Source organism: Drosophila kikkawai, chromosome X (genome assembly GCF_030179895.1).
Source record: "Drosophila kikkawai strain 14028-0561.14 chromosome X, DkikHiC1v2, whole genome shotgun sequence".
Taxonomy (NCBI): domain Eukaryota; kingdom Metazoa; phylum Arthropoda; class Insecta; order Diptera; family Drosophilidae; genus Drosophila; species Drosophila kikkawai.
In genome coordinates this window covers 12,646,246-12,668,363 of record NC_091733.1, presented here as the reverse complement: position 1 = coordinate 12,668,363, position 22,118 = coordinate 12,646,246, and the positions used below count along the sequence as shown (strand labels likewise).

Below are 22,118 nucleotides of genomic sequence, written 5' to 3'. Positions count from 1 at the left end.
GCGTGCCTGATGCCGATTTGTGGCACGCATAACTGTAAATCGCCCGAAAGCCAGCCACAGAAATGCTGAGCCAGTAGAGGATGTGAAGGCTTTAGTAGATGGGGCAGGAGTGGGAGTACAAACAGGAGCAGTAACAGTAGCAGGAAGTGAAGCCATGAGCCAGAGTTTCTGCTCTATTTGCCACAAACTCTGTCTGCAAACTGTGCCACACAACAAAAGCAAACCAAAACCCAAAAAAATGAAACGAAATCAAAACCAAAACCCACGCTGCACTTGCTTCATTTCGTGCATTTTCTTTTGCTGGCTCACAAAAAACACACTCAAAGCGAACACACACACAGGAGGAGAGGGTCCCTGTACGTGTGTGTTTGTGTGTGCATGATGCATCATGCATTGCCGACTTTGGCTTGGTCCTGTTGTGTTAGGGACTTCTTTCTTTTGTTTGTCAGCAACAGGTGGCACCTGGAACTGAAGTTCCTGGACACCTCATGCAGGCAACAGCAGGCGGCAGCAGGCCACAGGACACAACCACGACCACGACCACGACCGCGACACGACCCACTGCCCACTGAAGGACGTTTTTCCTTCCTTTTGGCATGCAGGCAGGCATACGTTTTTTGTGCATGTGCCTGACTGCTCCTTTTTCCTTTCCTTTTTCTTTTCCTTTTGACAAGGCAACAGCACAGCACAGCAGCAGGTCCTGTGTGCGGGTCCCCCAGTCCCAATAAAATGACCAAAAAATGTTGATTTAAAGTATTTTTGATTTATTTAAACATAATTCGTGGTGAATGTCTAGGCTCTAGGTTAAAAGTTAATGGAAACTAAAGGCTCCTTTAGACTGCATTCCGAAAGCTGGCAATGTCGCTGAGTTCCAGTGGCTTCCATTGGATATCCACATGCTTGCGGATCTCCTCTTCCTCGCAGTTACCGCCAGTACAGCTGGTTATATTCTTATGATTATCAGCTGGGTCTGTGGAGTAACATTTGCAATTGGAATCAGGGTTTAGGGGAGTCAGCGAGGTGGACTCACCATATTTGTGGTCATGTTCCTGGTCACAGGACTTGGGACAGAAGACAATCTTCAGGTCGATGGGCTCGTACACCTTGACGATGAGCTGCGGTACCTTTTCGGTGGAGTAGTCCTCGGGTATGGACACTAGCGGGCGGAGGATTTTCGAACTATTAACTTGGCTCACTGGGTTTAAGGTAGAAGTGATGGCGATGGGTGTTAGATGAACGGTTTGATTCCGCGCCGACAGCAGCCACGGCCTTCTGTTCACGGACAACACTTCCTGGTGAACTGCCGGCGGCGGCGGCGTGGTTGGTGTTTCTGTTCTCGGTGTGACTGTAGATGTTGCCTTTCTTGGCTTGGTTTCTGTGGCTGCCTTCAAAGCATAAGCTTTTTCTGCTTTTTCCAGCAGGTTTGTCGTAAAACTTCGTGGAACTCTTGTTGGATCTCCCTGTATCGCTGATACTGGTGATGATTCTGTGGCTGTTGTTGTGAATGATTCTGTGGATGATGCTGTAAATGATGCAGTGGATAATGTCCTATGTGTTCTGGTTGACTGTGTGTTGTGCGTCGTCGTCTTGGGACTGACTGTGGTGGTTCTGCTAGTGAGTCCTAGGATGCGGCCAAGGAAACTACGTCTTCGGCTTGCTTCATCTGCCAGGGAATTGCTGTTACTCTTCGCTCCATCATCCGCTTCGGAGGAGGACTGCCTCAGGAAGCTGGCAGTGGGTAGCTGTGAACTCTCTCTCAATCCTAGTGGCTGTTCACTAGAAGCTACTACTTGAACAGCCTTCTGTGTTTGTGGCTGTGGCTGTAACTGTGACTGTGGAAGAACAACTACATGTCGCTTGGCAGTCACTGTCGGTGGCTTCTTGGCCAATTCAGTTGTGTTTTGGTTCGCCAAATGGCTGGCAGGCTCATCCTCCAAATAATCATCGTCATCATCGTAGTATTCCGAGCTTCGTTGACCTTTATTTGTAGCTTGAAGTGTTGCCTCTGGGTTAGAGCGCGGCGTAGTCGAAGTCAGGGGGGACCTAGTACTTGTGCTAGTGCTAGTGCTAGTGCTAGAACTTGTACTTGTACTAGAACTTGTGCTAGTACTAGAACTTGTACTTGTACGAGTACTAGTCTTTGTACTTCTACTCCTACCAGCCTTCATTGCCGGCAGAGCCACGGGCAGTGGCTGCAGCCTCTCCTTCAGCAGACTAAGCAACAGACTCTTTCGTGCCTCCAGGCTCTTGACTCCGTCGGGAATCTCGTTCTCGGCCTCATCATTGGCATAGTCAGAGTCGGAATATTCCGAATCATTCATCATTGTCGTCGTCTCCAGTGGCTTTGCTGTAGAACTCGGCCTGGAACTAGTTTCTTGCTGCTCCGTGGTCGTGGTGGAGTCCTGGACTGCTGGTATGACAGCGGCCATCGTTGTGCTACTGGCCATGGCCTTGGGTGTGTCCCTCCGCCTCTCCACCACTTGGTTGTCCTCGTCATCGGCATACTGGTGATCTGAGGTGTCGCTGTCATAGTATTCCGAATCTTCTGGCTCCTTTTTGGCTGCCAACGGCAGGACCTTTGATTGGACGGAACGCTTCTGTGTAGAGGCCAACTGCTGGATGGAAAGTCGCAGCGAGTGGGCAATAAAAGGCTTGGAAGTGGCCAAATTGTGCCTGGCCATCTGGGCAATGGTCACACCGGGCGGACGCTGGGTGAGAGCGCGCTCTCGGCTGGCTGGAGTAGTGGTAGAGATCACGTGGAACAGTTTCCGTAGGATTTGAGCAGCTGCCAGTGTGGACATGGTCGGTACCTTGGCCGTTGTCGCCCGTCCCGCTTCCGCTTCCGCCTCGGACTCGGCGGAAAACGATGGCCCGTCGTCCATGTAGTCCAAGGCCTCTACTGTGGAGTGAAGACTGTTGGCCCGCAGAGGCTGATGCAGCTCCTCCCGCTGCCCCAGTGGATTCCCGTTCCCAGTTTTCGCTGTGTCAGTGTGTGTGTTGTTGGGTGACTGTACGCTGGACTGTTGTCCTTGGGTCTGGAGTGGCTGCAGGTGTTGTGTCGGTGTGCATGCTGGGTGTGTGCTTGTATCTGCAAGGGGAGTGTGTGTGTGGATTAGGTGTTCCCTGCTGCGGCTGCTGCTAGTGTCGAGAGGCGATGTGCTTAGGGCTGTGGCTTACCTGAGGTGGAGTCCGGGTCGGGACAGTGGGGCCGCGTCGTCAAGTCCGTTGTGGCTGTGCTATTGTGGTCGGGGGACGGTGAGGTTGTCACAGTGCTCGTCGCCGTCACGGATGTCAATTTCTCAGTTGTGGTGGGTCCCTGGGTACTTATGGTCACAGTCGATGTCTTTGGAGTTGTCGTCGTTGGCCTTTCAGTGGTAATTAGTACTGTAGTCGTTTCCGTTGTTCTCGTGATTTCCGTTGTTAACCAAGGAGTCGTGCTTGTTGGTTTTTGGGTCGAGGTAGTAACTGTGGTCGGATTTTTGGTAGTTGTAGTTGGTGGTGGAGTTGTCGTTGTTTGTTTTGGAGTGGTTGTTGTTATTGTAGATGTTTTAGGAGTCGTTGTTGATGGCTTAGGAGTCGTCGTTGTCGGCTTTGCAGTAGTTGTGGTCACTGTAGATGTTTTAGCAGTCGTTGTTGGTGGCTTAGAAGTCGTCGTTGTGGACTTTGCAGTAGTTGTGGTCACTGTAGATGTTTTAGGAGTCGTTGTTGTTGGTTGAGGAGTAGTTGTGGTCACTGTAGAAGTTTTAGGAGTCGTTGTTGGTGGCTTAGAAGTCGTCGTTGTGGGCTTTGCAGTAGTTGTGGTCACTGTAGATGTTTTAGGAGTCGTTGTTGTTGGTTGAGAAGTAGTTGTGGTCACTGTAGAAGTTTTAGGAGTCGTTGTTGATGGCTTAGAAGTCGTCGTTGTGGGCTTTGCAGTAGTTGTGGTCACTGTAGATGTTTTAGGAGTCGTTGTTGTTGGTTGAGGAGTAGTTGTGGTCACTGTAGAAGTTTTAGGAGTCGTTGTTGATGGCTTAGAAGTCGTCGTTGTGGGCTTTGCAGTAGTTGTGGTCACTGTAGATGTTTTAGGAGTCGTTGTTGTTGGTTGAGGAGTAGTTGTGGTCACTGTAGAAGTTTTAGGAGTCGTTGTTGGTGGCTTAGAAGTCGTCGTTGTGGGCTTTGCAGTAGTTGTGGTCACTGTAGATGTTTTAGGAGTCGTTGTTGTTGGTTGAGGAGTAGTTGTGGTCACTGTAGAAGTTTTAGGAGTCGTTGTTGGTGGCTTAGAAGTCGTCGTTGTGGGCTTTGCAGTAGTTGTGGTCACTGTAGATGTTTTAGGAGTCGTTGTTGTTGGTTGAGAAGTAGTTGTGGTCACTGTAGAAGTTTTAGGAGTCGTTGTTGATGGCTTAGAAGTCGTCGTTGTGGGCTTTGCAGTAGTTGTGGTCACTGTAGATGTTTTAGGAGTCGTTGTTGTTGGTTGAGGAGTAGTTGTGGTCACTGTAGAAGTTTTAGGAGTCGTTGTCGATGGTTTAGCAGTCGTCGTTGTGGGCTTTGCAGTAGTTGTGGTCACTGTAGATGTTTTAGGAGTCGTTGTTGTTGACTGAGGAATAGTTGTGGTCACTGTAGAAGTTTTAGGAGTCGTTGTTGATGGCTTAGAAGTCGTCGTTGTGGGCTTTGCAGTAGTTGTGGTCACTGTAGACGTTTTAGCAGTCGTTGTTGTTGATTGAGGAGTAGTTGTGGTCACTGTAGATGTTCTAGAAGTCGTTGATGGTATAGCAGTCGTCGTTGTTGATTTTGCGGTAGTTGTAGTGACAGTAGAGGTTTTACGAGTCGTTGTTGTTGGATTAGGAGTTGTCGTTGTTGGTTTACGAGTAGTTGTGGTCACTGTAGATGTTTTAGGAGTCGTCGTTGTTGGTTTTGGGCTAGTTGTAGTGACTGTAGATATTTTTTGAGTCGTCGTTGTGGGCTTTGTAGTAGTTGTTGTCACTGTAGATGTTTTGGGAGTCGTCGTTGTGGGTTTCGGAGTGCTTGTCGGTTCCGTGCTGGTATTCGGAGTGGTCGTCGGTTTCTGAGTTGAAGTTGTTGTCGGCAAAGTGGGGCATGTGTGTGCCGGAGTCTTGGCTGTCGTCGTCGTGGTCGTGATCTCAGTAGTTGGCAAAATAACAATATTATTTGATAGATGCAGCCCCTGTCCGGCACCTTTTGGCTGGGGGGTGTCTGTGAACCGCTTGTATTGGTACTTCGTAGACTGATACTGGGTGCTGGTCGTAGCCGGTGTGGAGCTAGGCAAGATGACAACATTCACCGATGGCTTGACAATTTTCTCATCCTCGACGTGTAAGCTCTCTGCGGCTGGCTCCTTACTTCGATAATAGGACGAATGGTCATAGGAATACGAAGGATAGCCATAGTGAGACTTTTCTGTGGTCGTCGTCGTGGGCAGTATGACAATGTCCTCTTGGAACCTTCCTGACTTTAGGGCTGGCTGCTCCTTATTCGCCACTCCAGCTCCCGCTCCCGTATCGTAGTCATCCTCCTCGTAAAGCGGAGCAGCCGGATAGGGCGGGTAGTACGGATAATACGGCAGTGCCGGCGGGTAGTCGTAGCAATCTACTTCGCTGCGTGGCCGGCAGAGCTTACGTTCCGTATCAAAGCTATTACTGCCGGGGCACTTAAAGCGCGTCTGCAGATAGTTGCCGTTCTCCTGCTGGCGGCACGTATAGTACAGGGCGCAGTCCGTCGGCGAGCGGAAGGTGCCCTCCTCAGTGCACACGGGAAACTTGAGCTCACAGTTTTGTGGAATGTAGCTGCCGCTGGGCGATATCTCCGTGGAGGGGCACTGGTCGCCGGGCACGCACTTGCGTACCAGCGGCGAGAAGATGGTTCCTACAGGGCAGGCAAATAGCCAGGGCTGTGTCTGGTTCTTGTCGCAGCGATAGTAGACCTTACAGTCATCCTTATGTGGGAAGCGACCCTCTTTTTGGCATTGCTTGGGACGGGGATGATGCGAGGTCTGGGGAATCTGATGCTGCTGCTGCGGCACGCAGCGTCTGCTGTTTGGGTCGAAGCTCTGAAAAGAGCAGGGATGCGGTTAGATGACTTCTTATTCTATTTCTTGAACTTGAACACTCGGGCACTCACCTGGTGGTTGCGGCACTTGCTAAAGATCACACAGTTGGACTGGCACACATAATAGTACTGATTCTGGTCGGGATGTGGCTTGATGCCAATGTAGTTTCGCGAACAACGATTATTCTGAGTCACAGTAAGTAAAAATAACAGATAAGGGTAAGGAGGGGGTTTTATGAGACATTTTAGTCGAGTTTTTATATAATTTAGAACAATTTTAAATAGCCTTTTCAAGTGTTTAAAATATTTAAAATCTAATAAAAATATAATAAATAATAATAATGCAACAAAATAAAGAAAACTTTTTTAACCGTTTAAAAGTGTTTAATTGAATTCTATTTATCCTACTAAGTTTAAAAGGTTTGCTCTATAAAATCTAATAAAACAATTTCCGCAGCACAATATTGAATAAAAACTATACAAATAATTAGACCACTTAACAAAGATAATTTTTAAGCAAGGAAAATCTTCTTCCTTCCTTATAAATGTAAGTATTTCCCTTCCAGAAAATTGTATAAATAAAAAAAATAAAGAAATATATCACCAAGTAAAGACAACTTTTTCACAAGATAAACTTTTTTTTAAAGACAAAGTTATAAGAGTAAAACTTAAGTATTTAAAACATTAGAAAGTAATAGAAATAAATATTTATTCTCAAGAAAATTAAAAAGGTAAGCCTTTTTCAAGGCTTTTTAAATTTATAAAATATTTAGTTAAGTAAGTAACTGCCAAAAAATCAAAACAATATTGTAATTATAAATATTTCTAAAAAAAAAAAAATAAATAAATAAAAATAATTATAATATTTTAATTAAGGGATTAGGAATTAAATCAAATATTTTTCCTCCAGAAAATCAAATAAAAATATTAATAAAAAATAAAAACAATAGCAACGCCAGAAAATCAAATAAAAATAATAAAAACAATAATAACTTACATAATCGAACTGAACTGGATCACCGCCTCCTGGAAAGCTCTGATACACTCCATAGTAGTTTCCAGCCGGAGCAAAGCCATGAGCTTGATAGCCGCCATAGCCATATGAGTGCGGCGGATAGACCGGATAGTGGGGCGGCGGCGGCGGCGGCTGAGCGTAGTAGCCACCTGGGAGTACCGGCGGATAGCCACCGCCGACTTGGCGCACCGAACGACTGGCAGCCAGGGCGACCAGGGCCATCATAATGCCCAGCAGCAGTTGCGACCAGAGGCAGTGCATCATGGTCGTTTCACTTTACTTTGAGCTTAGGTATTCCCTTTGGTTTTTCTTTTTCACTTGTTTAGGCAGCGTATCCTGGGCACATTTGTGGCAGATCCTTGAGCTTTTCTTAACGGGGAAACCTTGCCTGCAACTGCGTTGGAGCTCTCTGGAGGCAGTGGTGACTTGGAGCGGGTCAGCGCGTCTTTAATAGGTCGCTGCTAGCGCTGCCGCCGAGAATGTTGCATAACTCTAAAGCCGATTGACCGTTGCTCGTCGCTTAAGTACGGCGATCTTGGAGCTCCCTTAGCCGTAGCTCTCGCTCTTTCTTTCTGGAGCTCCATGGTTCTCCCAAGCAGAGACCGGAAGATAGTGACTACCACATGACTAAATCGCTTTTTGCAACGCCAGAGAGCAGCATCGACGTGTTGTACTTCCGCAACGCAGATGCACTGGCTGACTTCTCTTCTTGGGCATGAGTAATCTCCCGCTTGGTTCATCCAAAACATCCGACGTGATCGGTGGTTAGAGGGTTGTTTTGATTACGGAACCGATACCTGCAACGATTAAGGTGAAAAACGCATTGTAAGGTCATGTAATTACCAAAAGTTTTAAATTAAAAACACGCCCCTCTCTCTTGTACTTCCGATTCTTACACGTACGACTCTCGCTGTGAGGGTGTTACGCATCCGAAAAAAATGCGAAATTCCGAATATCTGAAATTTTGGAGAAGCCCCATATAACACGTTCGTTCATGTTGCTTTTTTCGGCACGAATTGGAGACCGGAGGCCTATACGTAATTAACCTAAGATATGTCTGTGTATTGGGGGCACGTTGGTAAACCCACAAGGAATGTAGTTTAGGTTCTTAAACTAAGGTTATTAAGGTAATTCAGGAAAAAACCTCCAAATCAGTAATAAGTAATCACCATCATGTTTTCGAGATGTTAAACACCACCGAAAATCGCTGAGAAGCTATATTAATTTTAAAATATTGATTAAGAACTGGCAAAAGATATTTCTCTGTAGTTCAGACATGATTTTTACTCGATTCTTTTCCCTACTTCCGGTTATGTTTTTATAACTGATATGGCCTCACCATCCGTAAGCCACTGATATCTGCCTCCAATCACCTGGGCAATGGCTTCCAGAGAGCTTCCTATCAACCGGACTGGATCCGCACCGGACCGGACAGTTCTCTACGTGATAAATCAATCAGGGAATATGATTTTGCAATGGAAAAAGCTGGAGCCACCAAGCTTAGCTATCGCCATGTCATCCATGTCGGACAAGCTCTCGAGCAAGCAACCGTCGCCGTTTGTGTCTGCTCAGAATTCTTGGGATTCGAACACGTCTTCTTTAAGCTTAAAGATAAGCATGAAAGAAGCATAGAGAAAGAGAGATGGAACTAGATATAGAAAGAGAAGCAGAGATGTGCATCTAAGTCTGGCGGAGTTTTGAAATTTTCTGAAATATGCGCCATGGCACGTGCGATAGATTCTAGGTGGGGGAATGCTCATTCATTTCGTGACGCAGACAGTGAGAGAAAGAGGGGGAGAAGCCACACTTTCATTCAAATTTTCGTAGTTTTCATTTTTTGTTTTTTTGGGGGGTTTGAGGCTTCACTAGCGATCGTGGGAATTTAGTCAAGACTTACAACCAATGCTTTCAAGACTGTTATTTCATCAAGGCTGAAAGTTTTTACAATTGTTGGATATAAGAGGTTTACAACTACATTCCAGCTCAAAGAGTCTTGAAACAGAAATACTTTTCTTTAGTTTAATGCTTAAAAGCTAAGAATTTTGAATTAAGGGGTTACTAAGGGGTTCGAAACTCTATTTGCGATCGTGGAGATTCGCTATCAGTGGATTTTAATGGATCTCTCAGTGGAGATAGCTGGTCAGAGATCCACTTTAAAGCCAAATCATGAAGTCAGTGAGTTTAAGACTGTTATTAAGTTTTGGGAACAAGTTTACGTTGTCTAGAATAGAACAGTGGCTGTCAAAGTTTTACTTCATGTAAATAAAGTCTAAGCTTTTGATCTTGAAAGCCAAGCCAAGTCTTGCAACCAATGCTTTTTAGACTGTAATTCATCGTTTTAGTCTCTACATAGTTTTCATCTTTCGCTGGCAATAAAAGTAATATATATTATTTAAATATGTATATAGTATAGTGATCAAAGCAAAAACATTATAATTTTAAAAAGAGAAATTTTACAAGACATTTCTAAATTTTACAAAGCATTTCAAACTGATATTCAGCGTAGAGAACAAGTCTCCAGTCTATGGTTTGCAGCTTCACTACTGATCGTGAAAGCTCAGCCAAGACGCCTACCACGAAGCAGGAAAAGCTCTTGGCTGGAAGCTTTGTAAGCAAATAAAGACAGAAAAAAAAACAACAACAAATATCAAAGAAAATCAAGAAAAACCTAAAGGAAAAAAAATGTACCTCCTACTGCTTCTCCTCCCACGATCCTGGCCCCAACTATTCCTCAAGCGCAGGAGGACCGGTAAGGAGGGTAAAGTGGATACAGAAAAAAAAAAATAGAGAGATAAAGTTGAGAAAAGAAAAAGTTTGCTTTTGTGCCTGCCGAAGTCGAAGGAGCGCACGAAAATAAGAAAAATTACTCCCAGCAGGAGGAGGAGCAGGACCTACGACCAAAATAAACAGTGGCAGAGCAGTGGCAGAGCGACGAAAAAAAACCAAGCAGAGGAAAAGTGAATATAAAAAGGCAAAGGCGAAGGCAGCAACCTCTCATCCTGCATCCTCGTCCTGTATTGGTATTGGTATATCGGCGCTGCGTCGCAGTCAGCGTAGGCGCTGTGTGTGTGTGGGTGTACTGGTTAGTGCGTAAGGTTTCGCCCCCTCGCCCATTTCCCCATGTGGCCAGGACGACTTTCACTCTCGTTCCGCCGTTCCGTCGTTTTTCCTTTAACTCAACAACGACGCCGACAGCACCGTCAGGTTTTTCAGGTTTTTCTTTCATTTCTTCTTATTTTTTTTGTTTTTTTTTTTTTTTTCAGCTTTTCCTTTTTCTGTGGGGGGTTAAAACGGGTGGAAATTCGGTACTCATCAAGGAGTGCGACGCTAGAAAAAAGCATGCCAAAGTGCGGCGGCAACTGATACATTTCTTTCTTTGCCAAAAAATAAAGGGAAAATAAAATAAAAGAAGGGAACAAGAAAAAGAAAAAGAAAATGAACACAAAAATCAAGAAAAGAAAAGCATCAAGGCAGCGTTTCGGTTTCAAGGTAACACACAAACAGGCCAGGAATTGGGATATGGGTGGCGACCTTGAGCTGGACCCCGGCTCTCAGAGTGACGGACAGACGGCAGACATCGTTCCAGGAACCCAGGTAACCCAAGACCCAAAGTTAAGGGGGTTTCCTGAATTAGGAGGCAAAAAAAATCGATTTTTTTTTTATTGCTTAAATCGATAGATAAACTATCTAAGAATATACCACAAAAATTTCAGAAGCCAATTCGAAGTATTTTCGAAGATACAGAGATGAAAGCAAAGGAACGCCGGGTAGGTTTGCAGGCGCTTGTTGAACTTTGAGGCCCGTTTTCTCACTTTTAATTTTTACGATTCTTTCGAATTGGCGGGAAAGATAACAAAAAAACTTGTTGACCGATTGAAACGAGTAAAGGCTTATTCTCTTCAGAATTAAATTCTCTTCTATTTGAACTAAAACGGTTGTTGAAAACCGCTTTTTATATTTTTTACAGCATGTTAAAGTCAATATTTCATTTTTCGGGATAAAATATTGACTTTAACATGCTGTAAAAAATATAAAAAGCGGTTTTATTTATTCGTTTCAATCGGTCAACAAGTTTTTTTGTTATCTTTCCCGCCAATTCGAAAGAATCGTAAAAATTAAAAGTGAGAAAACGGGCCTCAAAGTTCGACAAGCGCCTGCAAACCTACCCGGCGCTCCTTTGCTTTCATCTCTGTATCTTCGAAAATACTTCGAATTGGCTTCTGAAATTTTTGTGGTATATTCTTAGATAGTTTATCTATCGATTTAAGCAATAAAAAAAAATCGATTTTTTTTGCCTCCTAATTCAGGAAACCCCCTTAAGACCAAGACTAGGCCCGGCAACTAGAGAGAAACACACGGAAAGAAATTCTCTAATTAGAAAGTCACTAGATGTTAAGGTATTTGAAAGATATGTCAATCAGACATTATAATATAAATAATATTAAACCTAAGCAAGATATAAAATCTATATAGTAACCATAATATCTTGGCCTGGTTTTTTTATTTCCTCTGCAGTTCTAATTACACCAACAGCTGACACTCACACACAGACACAGACACACACACACTGGCGGATAACCACCTGTAGTCCTGCCTAGAGTCCTGTCCTGCTGCTGACCGGAGATTAGGGTGAGGAGCTAGCACTCCACACCCCCCAGGGCTGTGCGGCTTTTCTTTTTCCTTCTATTCTTTTTCCCTGCCTCTGCCCCTCCTGCTGCTGCTGCTGTGTCTCTGCCAGAAGGATTTTCTCGCACTTGGCTTTCTCTGCTTTCTTGGCTCTCAACAGGTTGCAACTGCCTGCGTGTGTGTGTGTGTGTTGGCGGGGGTGTCCTTTTGCCGGGACCATACCCAGTGACCTTGAGTGCTGGGCTAAGGCTAAGCGCTGTCATGACAGCAGTCGAGGCGTCACCCCCTACTCCTGCTCCCAGCTCCTGTCTGGGCCGTAATCCTGGCAACCAGACATGTGTGTGTTTGGCTGTGTGTGGGCGCGTGTCCTGGCTGGGCAATCGAGTGTGTGGAGCGTGTGTGCGTGTGTCAGGCGACAGCCTCAAGATGTCCTCTTGGCTAGGTTTTGGCTTGCCATGCCCGGATAGTGTCCTGTCCCGTCTCGTCAAGCCCGGCGATTAAGCGCCGCCGCCGCCTCACTGATTTATTGTCGCTGCTATCGGTCAGGTCAGGCCCGGGTCAGCAGAGCCTGCGCATCTGATGAGTTAATCGCCACGAAAAAAAATAAATAAAATCCCTGTGCCTGTTGTCCCCTTGACTCCTCTTCCCCATCGAAAAACCTGTTTGCCCGGCAACTGCATCGAGTGGCAAAGAGTCGGGGGTTGAATTTGAAAAGGCAATGCATTAGCCAGCAAAAAGAAAACCAGTCCAACTCCAAGGAGCCACGATTGTGTTGCAGCGACCTACATAGAAAGAGAGCTGCGAGTGGAGATGACGATGACGATGGCGAGTCCTCTTCTTCACCGAAGCCTGCAACGTGGCCAGGGCTCCAGGTTCGACGCGGAACTAACAAAACTCGTTTCGAGTTGAGTTAAGTTCGAAGTTTCGCCAAGGCATTCATTCGCTTTCCTTGTGTGTGATTTCAGCCAAAAAAAAGAAACCGGTTTCTTCTGGCTAGCATTTGATTAAAGTCCCCCCAAGTTGGTCAGTTTCCCCAAAAAGAATCTCTTGGTTAGAGAAAGATAGAATCCCCTCTCAGAAAAAGTTTTTCGTTTTCCGCTTTCCCACTTGAAAATGAAATTAAGTTCTTCCCCGGACAATTGACTGGGAAAATAGCTCCCAAAGCACACACACACATGGAGAAGCATGCTTGGTCCAAAGGACCCTCAAGTGTTTATCATGTAAAACACCAAGAAAACATGTCAAACATGCCAAATATGCATGACCTACAAATTATGCGAAGGCGACACCCTCACGCACACGCTCCACACACACTCCACGGCAGGTCAGGGCACAGGCCCAGAAATCTGGGGATTAACCGGGACACACACACACACACGCAGAGAGAGAAAGAAAGAGAGACAACCCTTGGTCTTGGGTCCTTGGCAAGATGTCCGCCACTTCCGTCTCTGAGCAAGCCAAGCAACTTGACCCGGCGGGGATTCAAATTAAGCAATAACACAGACCAGAAACCAGCTACGAGTTTATTAAATAAGTCTAAGCCAAGGAGGAGAGACCACGTCAAAGGAAGTCATAATTGGAAATTACACACATCAGCGGGGAGGAGCCAAACCTCACAACCATCCACATCACACACACACACACATCACACACTCCCCAGGAAAAAAAGGGGCAGCAAAAGGGCTTTCCCCAGAAGACAGGCCTATGAATTTATTAGAAATTCAAGAGTGAGACTCTCGGATTTCTCGGCACACAGCAGCACGTCCTCGATTGACTGACCCTCAAATGTGTTTAGCTTGTGGTGGTGGTGGTGGTGCCAGGTGGGAAAGGGACTTCCAGGGGGAAATGGGACTTCCTTAATGGCATGGGCGGGGGAGTCCTGGCATCTCCCAAGGACGTTGGTGCGTGCTGCGGGCAACTTTTTCAAGGCTAAACAGCGTGTTTTGTACTTTAATTCCTACTACTCTCCTACTTTTCTCCTCCTTTTACAACTAATACTCCTTCTACTCTTTGTACTCCTTGTGCTCATTGTACTCTCTTTACTCCTTTTATTCCCTTTACTCCTTCTACTCTTTCTACTCCTTCTAATCATTCTACTCTAACTCCAACTCCTTATCCTACTCCTAGCTCTCCTCCTTTTTCTACTCCTACTCCTACACCTGCTCCTACTTCTACTCCTTTTCCCACTCCTACTCCTACTCCTGCTTCTCTTCCCACTCCTTACTCCCACTCCCCCTACAAGGTCTCCCAGGTATCGTGTGAATTAATTAGCAATAGCTTCGTTTCTCTCACTCTCTCCCTCTCTCTCTCTCTCTGCCTCTATCTAGTGTCCCACAAGGAGGCGGAAATTAACCCTAAAATGATTTCAACACTTTTATGCCACTTTAGCGCCGCCTTCCATCCTTTTATATCCTCCGTTTGCCTCAGCCACATGAGTGAGCATAAGCATAAGGTCAGACCCTGGGCTCGGGCCAAGTTTTATGGGGTGTCCGGTTGCCGTTATCCCAACAAGAACCGGAAGCCAAGTCAAACGAAGGCGGCTGTCCGCAAATTAGCATGATATGCGTGTCTATGTGTGAGCAGGAAGGGCAGGAGGTTGGACAGCAGGAGGACGGACAGGCAGGCAGCGATTAGGCCCATCAAAGGATTAGATGGCAAATGGGACAGGACACCAACGGAAGGTCGAGAGGGAGGAGTAGGAAGGAAGGGTTGCTTGCCTTAACCGGGGGGGTCAGAGGTTACACAAGTTTTGACACGCAATTACCGGGGATCCGAGCTCATGTGTGTGGGTTATCCTTAGTTCCCCGTCCCATTTAAGGAGGGGTTGGTTGTTAATACCATTTTAAGTGATTTTATGATGAATTTTCTGCCCTAAAATTCTAGCTCATTTGCACACACACGCACACGCACACAAAGGACATAGGACACACTCCGGGACACGCACAACATATCAACAACTTCATCATCATTAACTTGACTTAAACTTGTCCTGGTTATGTGGTGAGGGGTTTTTTGGGTTCCGAGTTTGGGTTTGGGTTTGGGTTTGGGTTTTAGGTTTGGTTTCCATGTGCGGCAAAAGTTTTTAGTGTGAAAATTTCACAGCCATTTTATAGGCGTACTCAAGTGGTTTTGCCTCTCGGCGGCACTTCTAAGCCCAACCCCAGCCCAATCCCATCCAATCCCTTCCTGCTCTATTAGGCACACTCACATGTGTGTGTGTGTGCGTGTGTCTGAGTATATGTTGAAATGGTGTTGATTTTGTGGCATTTAAGCCTTTTTGAACTTTGAACTTGTTCGTAATGGTTTTTGGAGGGGGTGTAGAAAATAGCTGCGGGATAGCAGGAATTGGTGGACTCCTCCTCCTCATCGTTTGCTGGTAGTTTTTGCCACCATTTGTTGCTTGTTTATTTTACGGTTTCTCCACCTCCAAACTGGGGGTCCCTGTAAGTGTGACGAATCATTTAATACCCATAATCCTCTCCCTAGAGCTAGGGGGTTTTTAGTGAGGCTTTTACTGCCTGAAGTGCTTTCTAAATTGGCGGTTAACCAGAAGCGTGATTGATAATGAATATGGAAACAAGTTGTTTTCCCAGAGAAATACCAACTTGGAGCAGCTCATCTGATGATGATGCCTTGTTCTGTGCGTTAGGAGGATGAGCCCGAGACCGAGTGCGTTGATCCCTTTCTTTGGAGAGGCCATAATTTAGCTTGGAAAGCTTGCCCAGATCACAGCCCCCAAAAATTAGAGAGTGTGTGTGTGTCTGTGTGAATCAGAGAGTCTTCCGAGTAGCAGAGGCTTCTTCTCTGCATTTGTACAGTCCCAGCTAGGGCCTTCAAACTTCAAAGCAGCTCCAAGTAGCGCGATCTGGTCAAAGGGGGTGATGAGGCTGGAGAAGCAAACGGGTGAAGAATCAGGGGAAGAATCAGTGAAAGAGTCAGGAAAAAGAAGCAGGGAAGACGAGCCAGAGGCAGAGCGATCTATGTAATGCAAACGACAAAGACGACTTCCCGGGAAGAAGAAAGAGGGGCTAAAGGCGATTCCAATGCCGAGTGACGACTCAGTGAGTCAGAGCAAGAGAGCAGCACATTTTTTGGCAAACGTTTTTTTTTTTTTTTTGAATCATTAATTTTTTTTTTTTTTTTTTTTTTTTTTGGCAAATTTACTCAGCCGAAGAGTGACGAAGGGCGAAACAGAGAACGAGCGGAGCTTGACGGCGATCATTCGGTAGAGCCTGTCCTTGTCTCTTTCTCACTAGCTAGCTCGCTCTCTCTCTCTTTTTGCTTATAGTTTGAAATGTGCATGTTCCCACACACACACACACACACATCAAAAATCCGCATTTTGGCCGCTCTCCCTCTCTGAGTTTATATTTCGGGGGCTACTTCCTAAATTTTGTGTGCTGCCCTCGCTAGGTCGCTGATCGTTCAGTGAACGTAATATATATACACACTTATACATAGATGTATGTATGCAGTATAGTATATAGATATATATCTATATATATATGCTATATGCGTTGAGAAACCTCAAAAAAGTTGCATTGAAGCCGTTAACCTCGGCCAAGCGCAAGGCGTTCGTCGGCCGAGTTTGTGCTTTTTTTTAGTGCTTTTTTTTTTAAATTATAAGTGTTCCTTCAGAGGAATATAGAGAGAAAGAGATAGATAGATAGAACGAGACAGAGAGATTAAAGTGAAGTCATTTGCCGAAATATCCGCAGGACGGGGACAGACAGACAAACTACAAACACATGTGTGTGCAGCAGCAGCAGCGAGCGCCTTTGCGCTTGTGCTTTGTGCTTGGTGCTTTTGCTTTTGTTTGTTGTTGTTGTTGTTGTTGTTGTTGTTGTTGTTGTTGTTGTTGTATTTGTACTCTTGAGTGTGGCACTAAAAATTACACAAAAATTACGCAAAATAAAAACACGAGACTGTGAAAAACACAGAAGACACAAACTCGTTCGTTCGGTAAAGAAGATTTGTGAGTTTGCAATTTTTTGGCACACACACAAACTGGTTTTCCCTTCAGATATATTGTATATATATACATATATTCCTTTCTTTGGCTTCGTTTTTTTTCGGGCATTGCAGCTCTTAGTTGTTGGTTTTTTGGGTTGGATCTTGGCTCTTGTCTCTTGTTTGGCCAATTTGCGCACAGCTTTCTATGGCTAAAAGCCTTGGAAGGCAAGGCTTTGGGGGCCCTTAAATCATGTAAGATCGATGGGTAGCAGCATTCCTCTCCTGGAGGGGAAAGCAGGGAAAGAAGGTAGAAGGGAAGGTAGAAGCGGAGTTAAGGAGGTAGAAAGGAAGGTAGAAAGGTAGAGAAGTAACAAGGGCAGGAAAGAAAAGGTAACTTCTCCCCAGTAGAAAGTTTTTGTGCAAGTTTCTTTGCGGATTTTAGGCTTTGACTTTGTGAGACGATTTCTCTTTTGAATTTTTTTTTTTTTTTTTTTGCCCAGTCAAGAGGATCGCGGGAATTGAGTTCAGAGGATGGGGTGCGGCATTAAGTATCCCAGATATGTCCATGTCCATGCAGACGTTCACACATCCACGTCCAGTGGCAATTGCATTTCACCTGCCTCTAACGGAATCAATTAAAATCGTTTATGCTAATTTTTTTCCACTCCTCTTCTGTATAGCATTTTTCATTAAGAGCCCGGGTAAACATTAAACAAAAAAGAAAAATCATTAAAAAAAACCAACAACAACAACAACAACAACAAGATACACAAAAAAGGATGCAAAGAAAAAAGAAAAACGCATGCAACCACAAAAAAGGCGGTAGCAGAGAGCATGGGGCGTGGCCCAAACCCCGGCCCTCCCCCCTACTCCTACACCTCCCCTCTCCAATGATCCTGATTCTACCGAAAAAAGGACGACACGCAGCGGCGCTACATTATATTTTTAACATTTTAAAAATGGCTGCCTTTTTGCAACACTCACACATACAACTTGCTTGCGTGTGTATGTGTGTGTGTGCATTCAGACAATATAAGCTTATAAATATATATATGTATATATATTGGTTTGGAAATTGCACAAAAAGTTGCACAAAAATCAAAATAAATAACCGCGCGCGCTCTCTCGGTAGGCATAACAATTTATTGTTAAAAAAAAAAAATAATAATAAAAATGAAAAAAAAAAAAAAACGAAACCCCAAAGTGGTTGAAAAAATAAATGAAAATAAGGCCCGAATGGTTAGGCAAATTGCCGCGGCGCCTGTCAACGTTAATATAATCCAAAAGTATAGATAAATACCCAAACCAGAAAAACGAAACGAATTCGAAGCGGAATTTTTGGTATTGGTATTGGGAAATCCTTTCGAGGCCGGTTCTGGTCCTGTTTCTGCTCCTGGCTTACCCCCTCCTTCTCCTACCTCTCTCTCTTTCTCCTGCTAATTCCCAAAATCAAATGCGCACACACGCCGCATCCTGATCGAAATTCTAGGACTGGGTGTGGGGGTGGAGCCAGGCTCCAGCTAGCCAACTTACGCACTGCCCCCTGCTTTTCTCTCTCTCTCTCTCTCTCTCTTACTACCTCTTTCTCTTTCTTGCTCGCTTTTTCTCCCACTTCCACTCCTTCTCTCTCTTTCTGCCACCCATCGTATGTCATTTTCATAATACGCACGGCCTGCCATGTATTGATGCATCATGTACCACGCGGCGTATGTGTAATTTGTACAGAAAAGCCACCCACCCACCCACCGCCCAACGCCTGACGCCCAGTGCAGCGCGCACAGAAAACAAAACAAAACAAAACGAAAAAAAAAAAGTGAAAACAACACAAAACAAGGCACGCAAAAAACAACAAAAAGAAAAAAGAAACGATGTCAGTGGAGAAAACGAGCAAAACAAACGAAGGCGAGAATGCGAAACGCAAAAAAAAGAGGAAAAATGAACCAAATAAATGACACGTGTGTGTGTGTGAGGGTGTGCTTGTGTGTGTGATTAACAAAAATGCATTGGCCTTATGGCGGACACTGTATCCGGCATATCCTGGGCCAGCCCCTGCTGCATTTTATTTTCATGCGTGTGTGTCCTGCGAGGAGAGTTTTGGTGATTTTTCTGTTTTTTTGTTTCATACTTTTCTTTTTTTTTTGTATCATTATTATTAAACTTTTGTCAATTTTGTTGTCCTTTTTTTTTTGTACATTATGTATTACTCAGTGAGAGAGGGTGGGAGGAGAGGAAGGTGTACAGAGTGCGAGCAGAGCATGTCGTTGATGTTAATGTGATATTTTTTGGGGAGCCCAACGGTTCACGTACATAACATAGACATACCCACTCACACACAACCCTTTCTCCTTCCCCTAACCGATATATATATATACGTATATATATACAAATATATATTTTGTATTTTTTGGTGGATACAAAAAAATATTTTTCACGCAATTTTCCTGCCGCTAACGGCAATTTGGACAGTCCTGGTAAGGGTCCTGGCAGGACTGTGAGGAGGAGTAGGCTCTGCCTGCCTGCCTGCCTGCCTCTGCTGCAGTTTCTCAACTCTTCCAGAATAGGCGCGAAATTGGTTGCCAACAACAAAGAATAAGGCAAGAGCCGGAGCCCACACAATGCATCTCTCGATCTCGATCCCTTGGAGGCCTTCCTCCGCAGGAGGGCCAGCCAATATGTCCGAGCGCACAATGGCCAGCTCTGCAGGAGGGAAATTTTGGGAGGGACAATTGAATGACAAACAAAACCCAGAAATAAGCTTAAAAAAGAAGGTTCCTTTGATTGTCCTGTCAATAAAGTAAAGGAATTATGGATATAAAACAAGTTAGTTAAACGATTTTGTTTCGATTAAGATTCGATTATTAATGAAAAAGTTTAGTTTTCGATATTATTTTTGATCCCGTATTACCGTTATAAAAATGAGAAAAATAAATTAAACATGATTTTTTCCACAGTTTCACGATCGATATATTTATTTTATGAGATGAGATGAGATGTTTAACAATTTAAAAAATAATCGATAATCAAAGTTTACTATATATTTTTATATATAATTTAGATTCTATATATTTTCTATATATTTCAGGTTTTTAGAAAATTACAATGCAGTAAATATGCAGTATATAAATTCATGGTCAGCATTTTTTTCAAAATTTCACAGGGGGTTATATCGTTAAAATGACCAAAAATTAAAAAAAAAATGATTTAATTTTTAAGATTTTAAATTTAGTATAGAGATTTATTCACCTATTTAAAACTAACACAGAATAGCTTTCCAAATTGAATTGAATGCTTTTTGGCTTAGTTATAGTGTTTTTAAAGCTTTGATTACTTTAAAAAAATATATATGTATGTATATAGATATATATCGATGTAGAGAAGTAAATTTAATTTATAATTTTATTTTATTTTATTTTATTATTTATCATTTAATTTAATAATTATAATTATTGTTTTATTATTAAATTCCCTTAAGCAAAAATATAACTTAAAAGCTTTTAAATAAATTTAAAAACAGATTGAAAAATGAAATTTAAAGTAAATTTAATAATTAACATTTATTTGTAATGTTAAAAACAGTTGAGACATTTATTTATTTACACATTTATTCATATATAAATCTTTTCTATTTAAATTTTCTATTTATATAGATTTATCTAAGCTTAATAAACAAAATTTGAAAATAATTATAAATTAAACAAGTAATCTATATAATAAATTCTAAGCCAAGAACGGCTCTTCAATCTGGGCTCAACAGGTGCTTACAAAATAACCCACTAACACTCTAGTGGCTAAAAACTAGATTTTCCCTACAAAATTTCCTAGAAATTTTCAATCAAAGCTCAAGTTTATGGAGCTGTGGATGCATTGATGCATTGCACACACAAACACAAACACACACACACAAACTACTCAGGGCGCCCGAAAGCAGGCAGCAAAAAAATTGCACAACCTATATGTGCGAGTGTGTGTGTGTATATATATAGCAAACGCCTAACTGCAGCTGTGTGTGTGCGTGGGGATTTTAGCGCATTTTTATATAATTTCCACTTTGTTGCCTCGCGCTCGCATTTATTTATTTTGGTTGTTTTGTCCCCTTTTTTTTGCTCTGTGTTTTTTTTTTGTGATTTTTTTTAAGCCCGCTGCCACACGCGCCGCGACCTTGCCGCACCACACCCGCCTACTGCCATTAACTGCGCTGCATTCTGGCTGCTGCTGCTGCACTGTTGCAACTGCATTCGGATGCAGCAGCAGCGGCGGCAGCAGCAGCAGCGTTGCATTTTTATAATTTTTAGCTTTTTTTGTACTTTTATTTGAATTTATCCTGGTTTCTTTTTTTTGGCGCACGAAAAAACGCCCATAACTGGTCCAGGACTGGCCAGGACACGCACACGCACGCAGCGGCATGTCCTTTTTTCGGGGGTTGTTTTGCTCACACGCATGCAGCTCGCAGGATGCAGCAGGACATGTATTTTATAAAATAAAAAAAAGTAAAATACAAAAAAAAAAAAAATAAATAAATAGGGGAATGCATCGCGCCGTGGCGTTCGTATGCGTCTCGTTCGTTCGATTTTTGCGTTGACTTATTTTTTAATTTTATTGCCGACATCGACATCGACGTCGACGTCACAGTTGGGGGGCAGAGGGCTCCGACTGTGGGTGGGGTGGGCGTGGTGCACATCCTTTTGCCGCCTGCATTCAATGTCAGTGCATCGGCCCGGCCAGGATGGACTTTGGGTTTTTGTTTTGTGTTGCCTACTTTTTGTGCGCGTTGCATTTATATTTTTCGTTGCTCCTAGTCCTTTTTTTACGTTTTGTTTTGTTTTGTGTGTCCTTTTGTGTTTTTTCTTTTTTCTTTTTTTGTATTTTTTTGTGCGTGAAAAGTGCGTGTGATAGAGCGAGGCGGCTGCAGTGCCTCGCTGGGAAGGTGGGCTCTTATTTCGTTGCAGTTTTGTTTTTTTGTGTTGTTTTTTTTTCACATTTTCACATCCTGCTCCTGCTGCTGCTCCTGCCTACCGGTTTTTTGTTGCCTTTTTTGGCACTCTCCCATTATGTGCTTCGTTTTGCGTGACTGCCTGCAACTTTTTGATAGGCCTACACACAGGCTGCGCCTCGCTTTATTTTGGGGGGATTTGAAAGGTTTTGCCTATGTACGGGAAGGTGGGAGCTCGTAGCTGGGATCCGGGATCTGCCAGCTGGGCAGGATGATACATGCAGAGGCTATAGCTATTGCCGATTGTCCGAGGGCTGACGATGCGTATACGTAATGCTGTGTTCATTTTTCTCCTCCTCTGGGCTTCCTTTTTTCGTGTTTTTTTTTTTTTTTTTTTTGTGAGTCATAGGCATAGCGCCACTCGTGTGTGTGTGAGAGAGTGTGTGTCCTTAACTAAATAAATATAATGAGTTGGACACTGACGCGCAGACTGTTTAAATGGGGACTATTTTTTATTTTATATTTTTCGATCCTTTAATATATCTATTGTAA

General features: G+C 43.8%; 1 protein-coding gene across 2 annotated transcripts in view; it reads right to left on the bottom strand.

The window, feature by feature from the left end:
* Positions 1-743: 743 nt before the first annotated feature.
* Mur2B (Mucin related 2B) overlaps positions 744-22,118 on the bottom strand; it is a 78,781-nt gene continuing 57,406 nt past the window's right edge. The window contains exons 4-8 of one of the 2 annotated variants that reach the window (XM_017173612.3): positions 7,040-7,854; positions 6,115-6,228; positions 3,178-6,043; positions 1,031-3,088; positions 744-970 (exon numbers count right to left, since the gene is read on the bottom strand). In XM_017173612.3, the coding sequence (XP_017029101.2) occupies positions 834-970; positions 1,031-3,088; positions 3,178-6,043; positions 6,115-6,228; positions 7,040-7,321 (5,457 nt within the window). In that variant the 5' untranslated portion in view covers positions 7,322-7,854 and the 3' untranslated portion in view covers positions 744-833. The remainder of the gene's footprint in view (positions 971-1,030; positions 3,089-3,177; positions 6,044-6,114; positions 6,229-7,039; positions 7,855-22,118) is intronic. The other variant, XM_070288622.1, reaches the window with a different exon arrangement.